Genomic DNA, 19,105 nt, shown 5'->3' on the forward strand with positions numbered 1-19,105 from the left:
TTTTGGAGGTCTCATTTCATCCTTTACTTACAATCTCTGACCCAGAATATCTCTGTTATAACTGACCAGAAATTGTCATATTATGAAACATCCATTTCGCTAAAGACCTGCAAATCCTTTACTTACAATCTAGTAAGACCATTACTAATCCATAACGCCCAATTTTATTATTCCACTAGCCCTCACATTTTATTACTTATTTATGTTGATTCATTATTGGATTATTATGTACATATCATAATATATTGTACGATTACACAAGATGTATTAAGTTGAATTACTACATACACGGTCGCTGTGAGTTCAAGTCCAGCTCATGCTGGCTTCCTCTCCGGCCGTAAGTGGGAAGGTCTTCCAGCAACCTGCGGACGGTCGTGGGTTTCCCCCGGGCTGTGCCCGGTTTCCACCCACCATAATGCTGGCCGCCGTCGTATAAGTGAAATATTCTTGAGTACGCCATAAAACACCAATCAAATAAATAAATAAATAAATTACTACATACATGTATCATCCCAAATCTTTATTACCATATACCTCAGCAAATGCATTATGTTTACTTGGATAGAGAGTCTAAGGTAGCTGCTGGCACCAAAAACCACTTGGGTACTTCACCGCTACGACATAATAGCCACCATAAAAACAAAAATCAACCCTTGACCTGAATGATCCATGAAAAACACACCAATCCCTCGATGCTAACGAATCATTAAGACTTATACAAGGTTTGTCGATACTTCGAAGTAGAGAGCGTAATTGAAGAGAAATGTAATTTTTCACTAATGGTTTATTACAGTGGGCAAGGCATTTGAAATGCATAGTAGGCAGCTAGAGGCACAAAACTATTAATAGTTCTATTTTTTTTTTGTTTGTCTTTCCAGTTTCCTGATTGTCCATCAAGGAAATCCTTACAGCAACATTTAAGTGTATTCCTTGTCAAATCTCTGACAAGTCACACTGACATTTTGGTTTTGGCATAAAACACATGACTATCGCATGATCCTTGTGACTCAGCCGACTTGATGGTGTCAGCCAGGTTTAGTAACGGATGGTTGACGAGAGAGCCGTAACCCGTATACTGGGAAGCAGCAAACCTAGCATTGATTTAACATGAAAATGGAAATGTGATTATTTCTTTCAGGCCAAATCTCCAGGAAACAAGAAATAAACAAAAGCCAATGACTGACATTGAGAATCGAATTGAGATTCCCCACTGGATTATGCAACATCACATTGTATCCTGGTGATTTGATAGGAGTTTAAGAATATTTCACCAATAAGAAAAAAAGCCTTACAGTGGGAGGAAATGGGACAGAGTCCTGGCTACACCCACAACCATCCACAGGCTGCTGCCAGATCTTCCCTTGTCCCTATCTTGGTGATACACCATAAGAAGTTATATAAGGTACGTGATGAATGGAGCTTGTTTTACACTGCCACTGTCTGATTACACATTGTTACTTCCATTTTAATACACAACCAGCTTTGTCGCCCATAACAAGCATGAAATAATGTTCACAATGATGTAAACAATCAAACAAAGTATGCTAATGTATTACACTCTCAGATGCTTACAAAGTTTTAAATACCCAAATGAGAACTGATCAATGTACTTTTCATGAACATTAAAGCACCCACTAAGACTATTCAAGAACCTGGAACTAACTTTATTACATATACATCTTGACATCAACCTTTCAGAAATGTTCAGACTTGTATATTTTCTGGTGACGTTGTTGCTTTCATGTGTTTGATGTTTGACTTTCAGTGTTACTACTTAAGATGAACAGTAGGCATTAACCCAATTTTTTCTTAATCAATTTTGTAGACTTTTCAAGGGTCTTGACTTTTTTCGAGCTTAATACCCTAATACTTTGACATTTTCAACCACTACAGTGACCAATATTTTGAAAAGTTCTCACAGAACTATGGGGTGTAGAGAAAAGGTTTTACGAAGAATGAATCTATAGCGACACAAACAAATCAAACAAAACTGCTGTCGTATTCATAATGATTATATGCATACATTCCACTGAAAAAAGTGCTTATTAGGTCGAAAAGGTTTAACACTAACAGTAACTTTCAAGGAACTGTGTAAAAGTTTTCTGACTAGTTACTCTCTCAACACCCTGAAGTTACTCTCTTAAACTCTATGTCTCTTTCTCCACCCAGACCTGCAGCTTAACATTCCGAATGATTATGGCATATGGCTATTATTATGTATTCCAACTCCGCATCATTACAGCCATACTGTGGTCTTTTACCATGCAGAGGTGTATCAGATTTATCAACATACACATGTACATGAATATGCCTATTGATTTCACCTGGGTTGTGACATTGTTGCTCTTAACACCTCTGATCATGGCACCCCCCACCCCCACCCCCCTCCATCAAAAATTTGTGCTGTATTGAAATGTATTAAAATAACTATTACAATAATACAAAGTTGTGATTGTATTTCCTGTTATGTAATTTTGTTGCAAAAGAACAATAATTTTACATAAATATAACTTTCAATGGAAGTTTTCGCCACATTAGGAATTCCCTGATGGCCTCATAATTATAGGTTCTTTAGTTTCTCTGTGGGGCTTTAACGACAGGCAATTTAGAGCTTAGTTTAACACTTGGACAACTTTTTAGACTAACAATGTAGTCTCCATATAATCTCATTTTACAAGTTATCTGCTTTGCACAAATGGAAGGGTTGAATACATGTCAATTTGGGAAGAACTGAACATGGATTTTCACTCATGGCCTCAAAAAATCATTCTTTACAGAGAAATTTTTAAGCTCTCTAGGATGAAGCCCTGTCTATCCCAGTGCCAATAAAGTATCCAATAGACTGGCCTATGCACCACTCCTTATAACTACATTACCAATAAAAGCTAGCTGACGAGGACAACTGAAGAGGGGGAATACATTTAGCTGATGGCCATAAATTTGCCTCTCATGCACTGAGAGCCATGGAGTCCTTAGCACAACTTACTTTATAACGCTCCTATAAAACCTGCCTGTCAGAAGGACATCTGCACCACCCAATAATAGTAGATTACTACCCATTTAAGCATAATCTTCAACCAATAATTTTTGCTACATGTATCATGGGAGTGGAAGTAGAACATTTAAGTTGACAGAAATATCAGTTCTAATGTTTTGCTACATCAGAAAGATTTGCTAGATAATGATGAATAATGCATCTATTACTCAACTTTTCCACGGTTTAATGGAAGCCTTTCATCACAAAATGTTTTGCTCCCTGCTCATTATAACCAGCAACGGTTCATTCAACACCAGTGATGTAAAGTATAGAGGGAAGCCTGATGCCTCATTGGCTGACAGATAGTCTCAGAATATGGCAATTCTGAGTGCAGATTTTCCTTGTTTGCTTGCTTATCCATGTTGAAGCCTTACCCTTTTAGATCACAAAAAAAAAAAAAAAAAAAATTAAACTTATTAAAAATGCTTGGTCTTTCTTTTGATCCCATAGTTGCTTATCAGTTTGTCTTCCATCAGAAATTATCTTTTAAATGAACTTTACTCGACCATGTTATAGACACAGCTGTAAACAAGCAGACCACTTTGAGTGCGTCATCCCTGTATGTGTGAAAAAAAAAATCATCGATGCAGGTACAATGAGGAAAGGTTTATACAAATGTCAACCAGGAAGATGGTGGTTTTGCAACAATGCAACAGAAGAGGGGGAATACCTTTAGCTGATGGCCAGGGGTGAGGATGTATGTTATTTATTTGATTGTTGAAAAATACTACGCCACACTCAAGAATTATTTCAGTGGTTATTTTTCAGAGTGCTTGAGGTAAACCACTAATCTTTAGCCAGATGCTTACAATATTTCTCCTGTGTGGCATCCAGATATCTGCACAACCACACTGGTGGAAGACAAGTGGTTTTCAATGAAAACGCCTATAGCAGCGTTGTTGACCACTTATTTTCTCCAAGGTCCCACAAAGAGTGATGGTATAAGGAATAATTTATTTATTTATTTGATTGGTATTTGACGCAGTACTCAAAAATACTTCCTTTCTATGACAGCGAACAGCATTAAGGTGGGTGGAAACCCACGACCATCCGCAGGTTGCTGACAGACCTTACTAGGTACGGCTGGAGAGGAAGCCAGCATGAGCTGGACATGAACTCACAGTCATTACGCTGCGCTAACGCGCTAACCAACTGAGCCATGGAGGCCCAATGTAGAAGGAATTAAAATTCCGTATTAAACGCCAGGTTTGAATCCACACAATATGACCTAGCTACGGAACAGCAACACACTTAACCACTAGATCAAGTCCTGCTCCAAACAAGGTTTTATGTATTTTTGCATTCCAAAACAGACAATCTTGGTAGGAGTGTTGAACATTCATCCCACCTCAATCATGGAAGCTAAAAAAATTGTGATGTCCAAACTTTAATACCATGACAATGCTCTTACTGTAGCAAACTGTTCCCTTCATTCGCTGTAACTTAAATTGTTAAGCTGTAACCACAACAACCTAAAACAAGACCTGGTCCTATCATACTGATAGGAAAAGCGCGTCAAAGTAAAATAAACTACAATTTTCATGTTGTAAGATACAGAATTTCTTCAGCTCCAATGACTTTCTGTTTCTGAGTTTACTCTCATGTGTTAAGACTCCAAGACAACATTGTCACGGATGAAAAACAATTAACATTTGTTTATTTATTTACCTCATAGATATTATTCACCATATTCAAGAATATTTCACATATACACTGAATGGCAACCAGCATTATGGTGGGAGGGGCCACATTTAACATTTGTGTACACATCAGCTAAGACTTAACATCAAAGTACCATGGGCAAAGATCGAAAAACAAAAGAGATTCTTTTTACATGTATCAGACAAAATCATTTGGGCAAACATGCTCCTCATGACAACATGATTTAAACTTCCCATATGGACTGCTGTGAATGTTTTAATCTTACGGATGTGTTGTTGTGGGCACCTTAATGGCAAAACCTGTCCACTTTGTATGGACACTTCTTTCCTTACTTTTTTTTCGTCATCTGACAATTTTTTTTTTCTGTTGTTGTCTATGATGTCAGTGCAACTTTTGAAATTCAGCTTCACTTCACTAGTCCACTCAGAGTAGCTTTTATTTCAAGAGCCAATTTCCAGACACACTTCAGTATGTTTACCCATTTCTCATAGCCAACACATTAAGATTGCTGATTATTTTTCTACTTGTGCTAAATGCACTCTGAACGAAAAGAAATCTCCTGAACGATACCGACTAAAAAAAGGGGAAATTATGAGGTTTCTGCTGGTGGCATCCATGATTTTTTGGGTGTTTTTTTTGTAGGCGAGTAAATTAGGTTTACTTAACACAGTGTAAATACTGGTCCAACTACATGTACATTGGGTGCCGGCATGTTCAGCTAAAAAACACAAACTACTTATAGTCATGCAGTTGGGCTCTCAGCTCTTTTAAGGCTTTGAGGTAAAATAGTACGGCCTGATTTCATCTTCAGCATTCTGTGTCTATTACATCGGCTTTTAAAAACAGGTGCTCTGAACATGCAAGATGTGTGTTCTTTCTCATTAGCTGACCTATCACAGATCTAATTTACACATGTATTGTGTTTCAATCCTTGGAGTCTTGAAGTTTTTTTGGCAAAAAATGAAATGTTAAAGCTTGGTACTATAGAGACTAGGCTAGGCAATGGACTTTTATATCCAGTATAACAGACATAAGAGATTTTTCTTTGCTTTTAATCAGATGTAATGTTTCCATTTTCAAAAAATAAAGCAAACAACAAATATGTGCTTAATCAAGAATTTTTTTAGAGATTTTTTTAGCCCTTGATTTTTTAAATTCAGCATCAAATAAATTCAGACACAGTCTTAATGCCTTTCTTGGGGATCACTGAATTTATGATTAAGAAAATAGCCAAACAGAAAAAACAAAAACTGAGTATTTTTGTTGATACCGTACATGTACATGTATTTCTTATTTTATATATGCCTTCAATATAAAACAGTACTTCACTTTCCACAAAAATCATGGAACCTGGACAAGATTCTGGTGCATTCCTGCAAGGCAAATTCTGGTAAAAAATGACCAAAACATAGACCTGTAAACCCATGACAATAATGGTCCGGCTCTGAGAATGCTACATGTATGCACAACTTATACTTTTGCCTGGAGTATCTCACTGGCAGTCCTGACTGGATTCAATGTTGTTTAATATGGTTTGTTAAACAAGAGTATATGTCATGTAGATACAATAATACCTAATACAGTCTTTCATAGTTACATCTGCATACCGATGGACAACATAAAGGCAATATTCCGCAGAAAAAACATTGTAAATATTGAACATTAACAAGACCTGAAAAGTTTAATTTGCAAACAAGAAACTATGCAAGAGTGACATGCCTAGATTTAAACTTCTGCCCACGTCTTATTGGTAAAAGTTATCACCTGAACAGTGCCACAATGACTACTCTTTGTTTGTGTATCAATTACGATACACTATTTGGATGAGTGGATATGAGTACAACTTAATGCCAACGGATATGTCAGGTCTGCTCATTATGGAATGTGGTTGCATGGATAAGCAATAATGACTTCTGCTAATATGTCAAAGCTGTTCATTTTAGACAGTAAATTTATAATGTCCACTGACAGCATGGAACATCTGTCTATCACTGTAGGTGGACAACATCTGGATCAGATTCTGTGTCTTCTTATCTTCTCATTAGATGGTAAGCATATTGGTTTAATAAAGTATATATCCTATGGGCATGAGCTTGAGTCTTAATGTCCACTGATGGCACATAACACCTGTTTGACATCATGTAGACATGAGTTTATGCCTAGTTTTAAAGACATGGTAAGCACTAAAGTTCAAGACAGTGGACATCCTGTACTACATACAGATGTCCACTGATAATACATACTGTCTGATTAAAATTGAGAATGAACAACATGAGGAGGTGCACTTAAAGAGATCCATAAATCAATTTTGATTGGCTGGTGTGAGAGATAGGCGAGTCCAGGCTAAATTTCTGATATCGTATTCATTCAAGCATGACCAAGGCCTGGTTTAACCCTGGAAACCCTATCTCTACTGTCAGCCAATCAGTGTCCATTCTGTATCCCTTAAAACGTCTCCTTATTTATGATAGGCGTTTACATGTCATTGGTTTTACAGTTGATATTTGACAGCCTGAGGCTGTTCTGCTGCTCCTTCATTATTACCACATCAAATAATACAGGAAGTTTGCTCTTCTTAGCACGTGTACAAAAGGTGGACATGAGTTAATGCCTGTTAAGGATGTTATCCCCGTTGGTTACCAACTAAGTACTTGAGTAACTTTTGCATTGATTCCACGCACATGTACACGAAATGAGTAAGATTCATAATTTTAGTGACACCGATCATGTCAACTGACAACAGTTGTCTTTGCATCACACGTTAGCACGTTCAAGCTGCTAGATGGAGTCCTACTACTATACTGAACACAGCTGAGCGCTTCGATATCCGGGTAGAAAAACATTACTTTCGTTGCCACTACGCTACGCCATGTGAACAAAGCGAGTGCTCTGTGTTATTTGACTCGGAGCTAGTGACATGCCTCCAGTTTCCCTCTAACTGTCACAATTATCCCGTTATGTACAATCGATCTACGTATGAAAATACCTCGTGGTATATAAAAAACGATGACCGCATTACTTACCCGTCCATAACTGCGTGAATATGAGATGAAATGTTTGCGCCGTGTTCGGAGTGATTCACCCTCCAATTGTCAGTCAGCAAAATGGCGGTAAAACAATCACGAGGCTATGGATAGGCCAACACGCATCGAAAAATATAGCAACGAACCTCTGGAATACATAAAGATGAGCTACGTGTACATAAACAATAAAATGATCGCAAAAACAGTGCTAAAAAGTGCCTTTGGTAACCTTTTCTGTTTTGAACACGTCCTAAGCTTTTGGTAAAGAGAGTATAAGACTTACACACAAAGTGCCCGGATTTCTTTCTGTGGAGGGTCTAGAATACAAATTCGACACTCGAAAAGTTCATCGTTCAACAAATATTCACAAACATTATTCTACATTAAAGCTATTTTTTTTCATTGTCATATTAAACAACCTGAAATGAAGTAAATACAACTGAAGACAAAACAGTAGTGAGTGATAAATACAGATTTTACTGAGCCCTTTGGAGCCTCTGTAATCCACAGCAGCATGAATGGGCGAAGCTAAAATTAAACGAGCGGTTCGAACCCAGAATAAGACACTTATTTATTTTTTTTATCTGATTGGTGTTTTATGCCATATTCAATAATATTTCACTTATACGACGGTGGCCAGCATTGTAGTGGGGGTGGGGGGGAGAGAGGGAACCGGACAGAGCCAGGGGAAAACTCACGACCATCCGCAGGTTGCTGGATGACTTTCCCACGTAGGCCTGCTAGTTTTGAAATGGTATCACATAATAATAACAGTATTTTGATCACATCCCCAACAACAAGAAAGCCTTGTAATTTTTGTTTTGTGAAATGAACATTAGAAATTATATATTGGGGCTATACATCTTACCATGTGTGGGCCCATCTGACTGGCATCACAGTGGACTTTGCCAAATTATTTATTTATCTATCTATCTATATATCTATCTATTTTAATGGTGTTTTACGAAGTACCCGAGTTAATATCACTTATACGACTGCGACCAGCATTATTGTGGGAGAAAACCGGGTAGGGCCTGAGGAAACCCACGACCAGCATGTGGTGATGAAATGCATGTTTTCATGTATATAACAAACGTATGCCTATAAATCTAACTACATGTATACATAAACAGCTAGCAGCTTTGTATACATAACCGTGTTCGCTGTAAATAAAGACATAAGGCCTACTATATATTATGTATTGGTCTGCGCTCGTTGTCCTCGTGGTACAAGCATTGCCCACCGCTGCATACCTGTGTATAGGCCTACGTAAGTAATATATGGGCGACCAATGCGGATGCTGTGAGTTCAAGTCCGGCTCATGCTGGCTTCCGCTCCGGTTGCAAGTTGGAAGGTCTGCCAGCAACCTGCGGATGGTCGTGGGTTTCCCCCGGGCTGTGCCCGGTTTCCTCCCACCATAATGCTGGCCGCCGTCGTATAAGGGAAATATTCCTGAGTACGGCGTAAAACACCTATATATATATATATATATATATATATATATATATATATATATATATATATATATATATATATATATATATATTAAGATTATATTATATTATTTAGGATTCTAAATATCGTTTCCTTTTGTGCATATGTTCTCAGAAGCCCCAGTCCCAAAGGTCGTTGGTTCAAACCTCCAAAGGGTTGCCCTGTGAAATACTGAAATCACAATGTATTTATAAGACTTCTCGTATCAAGCGGTATATATATATATAGATAGAGATGTATGTGCATATCTTTATGAGTGTGTGTGTGTGTGTCTACACTGATAATCGGTGTTATCATTTTGTTCAATGTACAAAGGTTTTACGGTTTAGATTTGTGAACAGGTTGTATATGGCTTGTCTCCGACACGTGGAGGCCACAACAATTACAAGGAGGAGGAAACAACTGTTATAACGTAGAAGAAATAACAGTCATAACGTAGTTATCAATCAGCTATAACGTGGAGACAACAACAGTCAAAAAGTGGAGACAACAACAGTTATAACTTGGAGACAACAACAGTTATAACGTGGAGACAAGACCAGTCAAAACGTGGAGACAATCACAATTATAACGCTGAAACAACAACACTTATAACGCAGAGGCAACAAGTTATAACGTGGAGGCAAATACAATTATATCATGGAGGCAACAACGGCTGTAACGTGGAGGTAAAAACAGTAGCAACCTGGTTACAACAACAACAACGTGGGCGGTAACATCATTTACAACGAAAGATTTATAGACATAATCATAAAGGGGTTCAACCTTTGAAATGTATTTCAAAGTTTCAAGCAACATGATCGTTTATTATTTGTTTGGTTTAGCTCTTTTATTAGCCACGTTTAGCGTCGACGTCAGCTTTAGTCAAACCGAGTCTGATGACGAATCTTACCATCTGATCAGTGTCGACTACACGAAGTTCTCAGAGCAGGTGCTCCACAGCAACGACTCGTGGATCCTGATCTTTTATCGTGGTCAAGTCGATCAGAAGTGGAAAGAGCTGGCTAAATCGGCGCGTGGATTGACTTGGCTAGGTACTGTGGATGTGAAGTCGCAGTCCAAACTACTCCAAGAATTGGTAAGCCACATGGCTATACATGTACACAATGTTAATTTACATACATTATTGCTTGGCTTTTCAGGATAATAGTGATTCCCCTTTGGCTTAGCACACGTTTAACAGATGTCAAACCGTGCACCAGCAAACCCTCAATAATCCAACCATTCAAAATTTGGAATCAAGAAGCGTAACTGACGACCGCCTGCACTTATAGCCTACCTTGCCTGTTCGAATATCAGGCAAGGTATAAGTGCTGGCGGTTTAAAAGACAAACTGTTGACCATGAAATCTAATGACTAGAATAATGAAGCCACTCCAAAAAAGGCAAAAAGCAAAATAAATTCCCAACGAATAGTTCTGTTCTGTTTTCGAACAGCCAGCATGTACTTTGCCCGAACTTGGCGGAAGTTCAAACTCAACACATGGCGGATGTTGATTCGATATGTTCGACTTAAAAATCTAAATTCCTGGACAACTGTTTAAAAATTGTTTACCGATGCAGGTTTGTACACGTCAACACATCGGATGACTTAGCGAATTAACGTAAGCCAATTGCAAGGTTCGAGTTGTTAAGGTCAGTGAAATTTTCCGCTCTACGTATATAAGCAACAGCCCGGTCCGACTGTCTTAGTTTGGCTTGGGGTATAAGGCAGGCTTTCAGCACTCTTTGGGTACCTGCTTAATGCCACTGCCGCTCTCAATGTTACTACATTTATAATGCTGTTTCCAATGCTGCCCACAATACCTGACACCCTATATACCGTCTAACTTTATACTGACACCAATTAAAATGCATGGTCTAACCTCTTATGCTGATATTCGCCACTGTATCACTGTAATATGTAATATTACCAAGTAATAAGTGTCGTTAAGCAATAATAATATTATTCATTCGTACATGCTAATGAACGCCAAACAAATTACCAAGATTGCCAATTTTAACATTTATGGCTGACCTGACACGGGGTTATGTACTGATAAACAGTTATCTGTCTTCATTCTACATGTTCTAGAAGCGGATTCCCAGATTCGCAATAATGTCCTGAGCTCTATGGGCTCTACTTAAGGCGGGCATTACGATCTATTGAGGTTGTAGCCGTTTGTTCCCTATTGACATGACACTGGCAATTGCCTTCCACAAGTACCATCAGCTAACTATGTAAGTGGCGGATTAGACCCAAGTCTCTTTATCTGGCGACCAGCACATTTCTGACCTCCTAGGCTAACGGACATGGGTGTCAGGTAAAAATCCCCGCTGACTTACAACATTTCCCCTCTCGTTTATCTCTTGTCCTACACGGTTAGACGGAGAGAGATCTCTAATCCCCTCACACGGAAACTGCCCCCCGAGGGCTAGACCCCGCTTGAATCAGAAGCAGGATAAACACAGGACGCTATCTGACAAGAGTGTTGAGTCCCCGACCAAGAGATCAAATGTCTGACCAGTCAACTGGACACGAGGCCTTCCCTCGTCGAGAGAGGCTACTTCCGGTGTCTGACGGGTGCACAGTGACAGATTATCTGACTCAGCGCATTTTCTCCGAGCTCATGCATTAACTAATCTGATAGGCTATAATATGCTCTGCGCATCTATCAGACTATAAGAATATATACAATGACGATGCATCCGCGGCTAGCTGTCTGACATCAAAGAAACGGGTTCGGTACATTGACGGTATATACCTTCCTTCCTCTCTGTACAATCTTGGTTAAGTGCATTGAAGAATTTAACAATTAGGTAGAACATGAAAGGGAAGAAGTTTACAAGCCATCTTTCTTGTGAGGGTACAAGAAACATCACAGGCGTACCAAAAATAGACAATAGATGATATACACGGGATGGATGGCATCACAGATTGAGCTGCAACCTGACTCTGTCTTGGAATTAAAGTTTGAAGAAAGCATCCACGCATTATTAGGTCATTTTTCTTGTAACTGACTATAGTAAAAAAAATATACACATGTAATAATCTTGGAAGTACAAACACAAGTGATGCCACCGTACAGTCCAAGTCAACCGCCTTATCTTGGTATTTCCATTTAAAGGAGAAGAAAACTTAAAACAATGACACTATGGGCTGAAAAGAGCACATTTTTTTCTATCTGGTGGTGCCTGTTGCATAATTTTGCGAATTTTCCTCCTCATACACGTAAAGCCTGAAAACGGCAAAGCTGGCACAAATCGCTGAGCCCATGGCGTCCTCCATCTTTAACACCCTGTAATTTATGCTGGGGGTGTGTTGCCTCTCAGACATTGAGAGTCGTTAAAACTGCCCGCTTGTTCGTGTAGCCTCATGACCTTCGTCCAACATTCCGATTTCCCGATCGTCAAGCGGAAAACGAACTGTACTGTTCGCTACCTTCTGAGAAGAAGAGTTCTACCGGAAATGTACGAACTGTACTTCGGCGGTTTCCGACGGCAATTCTCCTCCTAACACAGAAGACTTCAGGACTAGTTCTTAGGCAAAATAGAGTCTGAGAAGAAGAGTTCTACCGGAAATGTACGAACTGCACTGCGGCGGTTTCCGACGGCAATTCTCCTCCTAACACAGAAGACTTTAGGACTAGTTCTTAGGCAAAATGGAGTCGCCCACAGCGGATTTTGGCACTGACTTTATTTATGATTTATCAGCCTGAGGTACATATTAGAATTGTTTTTATGGCATGCTCCTTCGAGGAAATGCATACTCTTTTCAATGGTATTTGTTTGATATTTAAATTTTCTTCTCCTTTAAGGAGGGCATACAGTATGGTCGAGTAGGTGTTATTGTCTGACCTAGTTAGGCGCGCGCCATAGACATGGTGTGTTTGGAATAGTTGTTTCGGTGAGGCAAGACGAGGAGTATGTTGAGATGGGCATATAACAAAGGGATGCAAACGAGACTTGACAAATATAGCTGAAAGACACGTTTAAAAAGAAACAAAAACGGAAGTACACTTTTCATTGCTTGTACAACGACAATGGGTTAAAACGCCTTTTGACTGTTTGGAGTTTTTTTTTGATGTTGTGTTCTGCAACGTCCTTTTTCTGCTCATACACGTTACAAAAGAAAAAAGAGGGAAAAAACGGGCATGTCGCAGTTCAACACGCTACGACATTGTTAATGTATACCTAACGAAGGGCATTTTTTGTACCCGTCTCTTCGCCTATATAAACATATATCATGCGCCGTCGTATAAATGAAATATCCATGTATGCACACGACGTAAAACACCACCAAATAAATAACGTTAAAGAAATCATGTCATCAAAATTATGACGCGCAAAAAGTGCATGCAATTAAACATGATGGTCTGTGGCCTAATGAACGCCTGCCTCGAAGTCGGATCAAACCCGACCCGGGTTTGATCCAAAAGGTTTTTAAAATGGTACTTATTTCTGCCTCGATAGATGCTCTACACTGAGAGGCTAGAGCAAGGCCCTTTGTCAGTATAATGTGACTGGGTTGGGTGTCATGTCTGGTGTCTTCGGCATGATACTACAGTGGTTGCTGCACTTTGGCGGCATGGATTCGCTCTACCACAAGAAGGCATGGTGTATATACACGGCACACATCTAATTGATTTTCCTGATTGAAATAATTGTTAAGTACGACGTTAAACTGCAAGCATTCATACATACATATGCAATTAAACATGCCTTTATCCACATGTTAAGGGGCGATACTCAAACATCCATATGCGTTTCAATTTGTTGTCTTCTTCAGGGTTTGGATGCGGCCAATGTTCCAAAGGCACGAGTTTACCCTTTTGGTGGATACAGTCAGAAACTTTCAGAATGGCAGGACGTTCATGACTGGAAGGAAGCGGAGAGGTTCGCCCTCAAATCCATCCCTGCCGACATCCCTGTACTGTCGTCTTCAACCATTGACCGGTTTATTAAGGACAGCCATTATTCCTCATCCACACCCAGATTTCCAGCCGTATATCTCACAGGTATATTTATGCACAGCCATAGAAACCTTTAACAAAATCAGGGGCATCCTTGGCGTAGCGTGCTAGCGCAACACAATGACCAAGGAAGCTCTCACCAATGCGACCATTGTGAGTCAAGCTTATGCTGGCTTCGTTTCCCGTCATATACGTGGCAAGGTCTGCCAGCAACCTTCACCCACCATAACTCTGGCCGCCGTGACGTAAGTTAAATGTTCCTGAGCATGACGTAAAATTTCTATCAAATAAATAAATTTTAAAACATTTATTTGGTTGTGTTTAATGCCCAATTCAAGAATATTCATTGACTTTTACGAAATATGAAGTAAGGAAACCTGGCAGAATTCGGGGGAAACCACCAAATCTCGCCATACATGCCGTCCTCCACAAGTCCACTCCAGCTGAAGTCCTCCAGTTTTTTTCAGTAAACTTTCACTTGAAGCATGCAGTTTTTGTGGTAGTAAGAATGTGTCAGCATGAATGCTTTTGACTGATGCCTTGAAAGAGATCCTTTTTATCAAAAAAGCAATTAACGCCATGGAATCTTAAAACCGTCTACATATAATGTTGACATATAGTGCCCTTCTGCGTGATTTTTTGTACAGTTAGATAGGAGTTTGCTAGAACGGGACGATGGGTGAATGTACTTCCGATTTCAACTTTCATTAAGATAAAATATCCTCGCAAAGTGAAGAAACAAAAATAGTGTGATAATTGGTGTCATGTCATACGATGATAATAGGCCTATTATATTAAGAAACGAAACAGTTATACTTATATCAGATCAGATCAGATTACATCAGATCACAAAATAATCAGTGTAATATTGTTTTAATCCAGACTATATATATATATATATATATATATATATATATATATATATATATATATATATATGGGTTTAAATGGCCTTATGAAGTAATCAACTAAATTGTCGGACGAAATATAATAGCGATTCATAATATTAGCATATAAGTTTTCGAGTGTCAGGTATATGTATATAAAAAAGATTTGTAAAAAAAATCAGCATGTGCATAACCAAAGAATCAATGTTACTGCATGACTATGTACAATGGTCAATATACATAACAAAAGTAGTCGGGCATGTATGTACAATGTTCCATGCCAACATGCCATTCCACTTTACGTACCAAATGCAAAAATGTCGAATTCTTTAATCTTTAAATCTTGAGTCTTGCACGTTTAGCATACAACAATCGAAACATGTCTTCTGAGCTGGGTTCAAGTCTTGCATATAGGGTAAACAGTATGTTTGATACCCTTAATATCAATGTCTGGGAGGACGGCTTATACCCTAATCGCATGAAACCTCAACATTAACTGGTATAAAACAAGACATGCATGCCTTCTAAATACTTCGTATCGATTTTTCTATACATGATTCAACAGGCTTTACGGCGTCATTTAAAGCCTTACATGACTTGAACATGGTTAAATACCGTGAACATTACGAATTGACTGCTGTACTGTACAGTTAATGGATTTCTAATAATATGATCGTGACGTTTCAATGATTATTAATATTATTAAATTTTATGCAAATGCTATAGTCTGAAATATCGCATACCTGAAAAAATCCGGCTAAAAATCCCGGGAAACTGATTGTTGTCCACTACAATTGTTTTGCTTATAACAGGCCTAACGACCTTTTTATCTGAGCCATGTTTTAAACCTTATATTTGCTTGATGGGTCCCACGTGGTTCAGTTGGTTAACGCGCTAGCGCAGCGTAATGACACAGGAGCCTCTCACCAATGCGGTCGCTGTGAGTTCAAGTCCTGCTCATCTGGCTTCCTCTCGGGCCATTCTTGGGAAGGCCTAGCAAGTAACCTGCGTCTCTTCATGGGTTTCCCAAGGGTGTTTTCGTGGTTTCCTCCCACCATAATGTTTGCCGTCGTCGTATAAGTGAAATATTCTTGAGCACGGCGTAAAGCACCAATCAAATAAATAAATAAATATATATATTTGGATGGTGGTCATCACCTTTTTGTACGCCGTACTCAAGAATATTTCACTTGTACGACGGCAGGCAGCATTACGGTGGCTGGAAACGAGGCAGTACCCAGGGGAAACCCGCGTCCATCCGAAGGTTGCTGAGCTCACAACCACCGCATTGGTGAGAGGCCCCTGGGTCATTACGCTGCGCTATCGCGCTAGCCAACTGAACCACTTAGGTCCCACCAACCAAATACAAGGTGGGAGGCTCCTGGTCATTGCGTCGTGCTGGCGTGAACCCCCTTGGCCACGTAGTATATTTAACAATATATAAGCATCGTTTACTTAATGGCTCGTATATACACAGTAAGTATAAAAATTACTTGACTGACCTGACTGCTGTCTAACACCATGTACAGTGGACTCAAATCAGTGTACAACATATAGTTGGAAGTCAAATGGTCTTCAGTGATCTTCATCCAGTGAACGGCTTTATGGGGGCTATCGAACGCTTATTGTCACCAAGGCCCTTATCTCTAGGATTCCCTGCCCTAGGCTGTTATCGAACCATGCAACACGAACTAGCGACTGAAAGACAAGCATCTTATGCCCAGTTGGCCACGACCAACAATGAATCATAGAGTCATATTATTGGTTGGCTGTATTATTACTTTAGTACAACATATATACTCCCTTACTTACTGTTTTGTATCATCACTGTCGTACAACCTCTATAATTCCTTACTTACTGCTTGTATCATTACTGTAGTACAACCTCTATGTTTCCTTACTTACTGTTTGTATCATTGATGTAGTACAACCCCTGTACTTTCTTACTTACTGTTTTTTCTCATTGCTGTAGTACAGCCTCTATACTTCCTTACTTATTGTTTGTATCATTGCTGTAGTACAGCCTCTATACTTCCTTATTGACTGTTTTCTATTATTGCTGCAGTACAGCCTCTATACTTCCCTACATACTGTTTGTATCATTGCTGTAGTACAACCTCTATACTTTCTTACTTACTGTTTTCATCATTACTACAGTACAACCTAGTTACTTCCCTAATTATTGTTTCAGACTCAACGGAAGTTTCTCCTGTACTACGAGCCATTAAGGAAAGGTTTAGACGGTACTTCAGTCTAAGCAGGCTGCTCTCGCCGACAACAAACGAGTTAAGGAAACTGGGGCTGGAAGAGAAAAAACCTGTTACATTGCCTTCATTAATTGTCGTTATCAAGCAGAGAGAGAAAAATGCGCCGGCGCCGTCCAAGACAAAACCCCAGAGGCCCACCTCTAAACCTAGCAAGGCGGAGAAAAGTACCGAGGATCATCAGCCTAGATTAGTGACTCAGGCGGTGCAATATGACGCGAACAACTTCGGCGAGTTGTCTTATTCCGGTGTGATGCGCTTTTTCTTCAGCGTGAACCACCAGTTCCGTTACACGTTACCGGAAGGAAGTGACAAAGACACGAAAACGCAGGCTATGATGGCGGACGTCATGGACATCGAGCAAGAAAGATTTGACGAGTTCTTCAACAGGAAACATATTTCCAAATCGCAGAAAGCTGAGAGGAATTCTGGCACAGACAAACCAAAAGCGGGGAAATCTAAGCCGGAGAATCCGGATAAAAAGGATCCCGGTGGAAAATGTCCGTTTGGATTTGATAAACTGTCCGGGGATTTCGCAAAACCAAACCGACATCAGATGAAGAAAGAAGAACTATAAAGAACTATAGACATATGCATACAGCTCCAATGACACAATCACGCAAATTCTACCGATTTATAGGCCTGCGTTCCGGAACTGTGAAAAATTCATAGGTATTCACTAAACGCAAATATAGCATAATTTGACATTCTTGTTGGGCCATTTGTTCAAAAGTGCATGTATTAAAAGTTAAGTGCGACATGTATTTTAATGTCTATTTTGAGACAATTCTATAACATAAAACTATTGGGCATATAGCCCAGAATAAAGTTAATATCGGGCTTGTCTACTAATGCACCACTGAGCAACTGAACACAAGGGTCATAAATAAAGTATGACGTGTAATATTAAGTCGAAAATCGCCTTTTGGAGGAATCGGACCGAGAGATTGCCTTCCACAACTTGTCCATGACAACTCAAAATAATTCAAAGTAGTATAATATTATTTGGTTTAGACGTTTCCAGAAGTTCGAATTGTGTAAAATCTTTGTCACTGACACTAAAACACTCAAAGAATTGAGGGTGTATTATAAATGTGGCCTTAACTTGAAACTGCGTTGTTTTGTTGAACTGCGGCTTTAAATGGACAGACATTCTTATTTTTTGTGAAATGTGATTTTTTACAAGGAGATAAATTTATGAACACATAAGACAGTAGGTATTATTATGAGACAAAATCGTCACTGTTCTAATTTCTTTTACATTAAAGCAGCAACGAATTCTAATGCATTTGACAGTTGTGAAGGATTAAATAGACAAATGGTCAGTCTATTGAATATGGTGCATTAAATTTATTTCAGATTTTTACTTTATTAATACAGGTGTGGTGAAAGACAGGTGTTTCGTAACGAAAGAACGAAGGAAAGGGAAAAAAGGAGTAATAAAATTCCGTACTCGATTGCTTACATGTGAAAAAGAATTGGCTAAAATTTTGCATCACGCTCAAGAGTATTTAACTAACATTATTTACACAAAAGCTATAATCCGTAGCTGAACCAGCGGGAGTCATTGGTAGAGATTATGTCGTCTGCAGCCAGGCTGGATAGAATCTAACACTATCTTAAAGTGGGTTTTGTTCTACCGTACCAGCCAGATTGGCGCTCTGGATGACAAAGTCAAGGTCCTGGTTAGCACCATCCTGATATTGAAAGACGATGTACTCTTTAGCACTGTCTTGATTACATAAGAATTAAATGCCAACAATGCGTATTATATATCACGTACACTG

General features: G+C 39.1%; 2 protein-coding genes across 2 annotated transcripts in view; one reads left to right on the forward strand and one right to left on the reverse strand.

The window, feature by feature from the left end:
• LOC135471844 (polypyrimidine tract-binding protein 3-like) overlaps positions 1-7,788 on the reverse strand; it is a 114,803-nt gene extending 107,015 nt beyond the window's left edge. The window contains exon 1 of the mRNA XM_064751238.1: positions 7,723-7,788. Within this exon, the coding sequence (XP_064607308.1) occupies positions 7,723-7,730 (8 nt within the window). The 5' untranslated portion in view covers positions 7,731-7,788. The remainder of the gene's footprint in view (positions 1-7,722) is intronic.
• Positions 1,199-18,690, forward strand: LOC135470777 (uncharacterized). The gene is made up of 4 exons (XM_064749818.1): positions 1,199-1,402; positions 9,558-10,294; positions 13,984-14,212; positions 17,246-18,690. The coding sequence occupies exons 2-4, from the start codon at positions 9,989-9,991 to the stop codon at positions 17,893-17,895; spliced, it is 1,185 nt and encodes a 394-aa protein (XP_064605888.1). The 5' UTR covers positions 1,199-1,402; positions 9,558-9,988; the 3' UTR covers positions 17,896-18,690.
• The last annotated feature ends 415 nt before the right edge of the window (positions 18,691-19,105 follow it).

This window comes from Liolophura sinensis, chromosome 7 (genome assembly GCF_032854445.1).
Source record: "Liolophura sinensis isolate JHLJ2023 chromosome 7, CUHK_Ljap_v2, whole genome shotgun sequence".
In the NCBI taxonomy this organism is placed as follows: domain Eukaryota; kingdom Metazoa; phylum Mollusca; class Polyplacophora; order Chitonida; family Chitonidae; genus Liolophura; species Liolophura sinensis.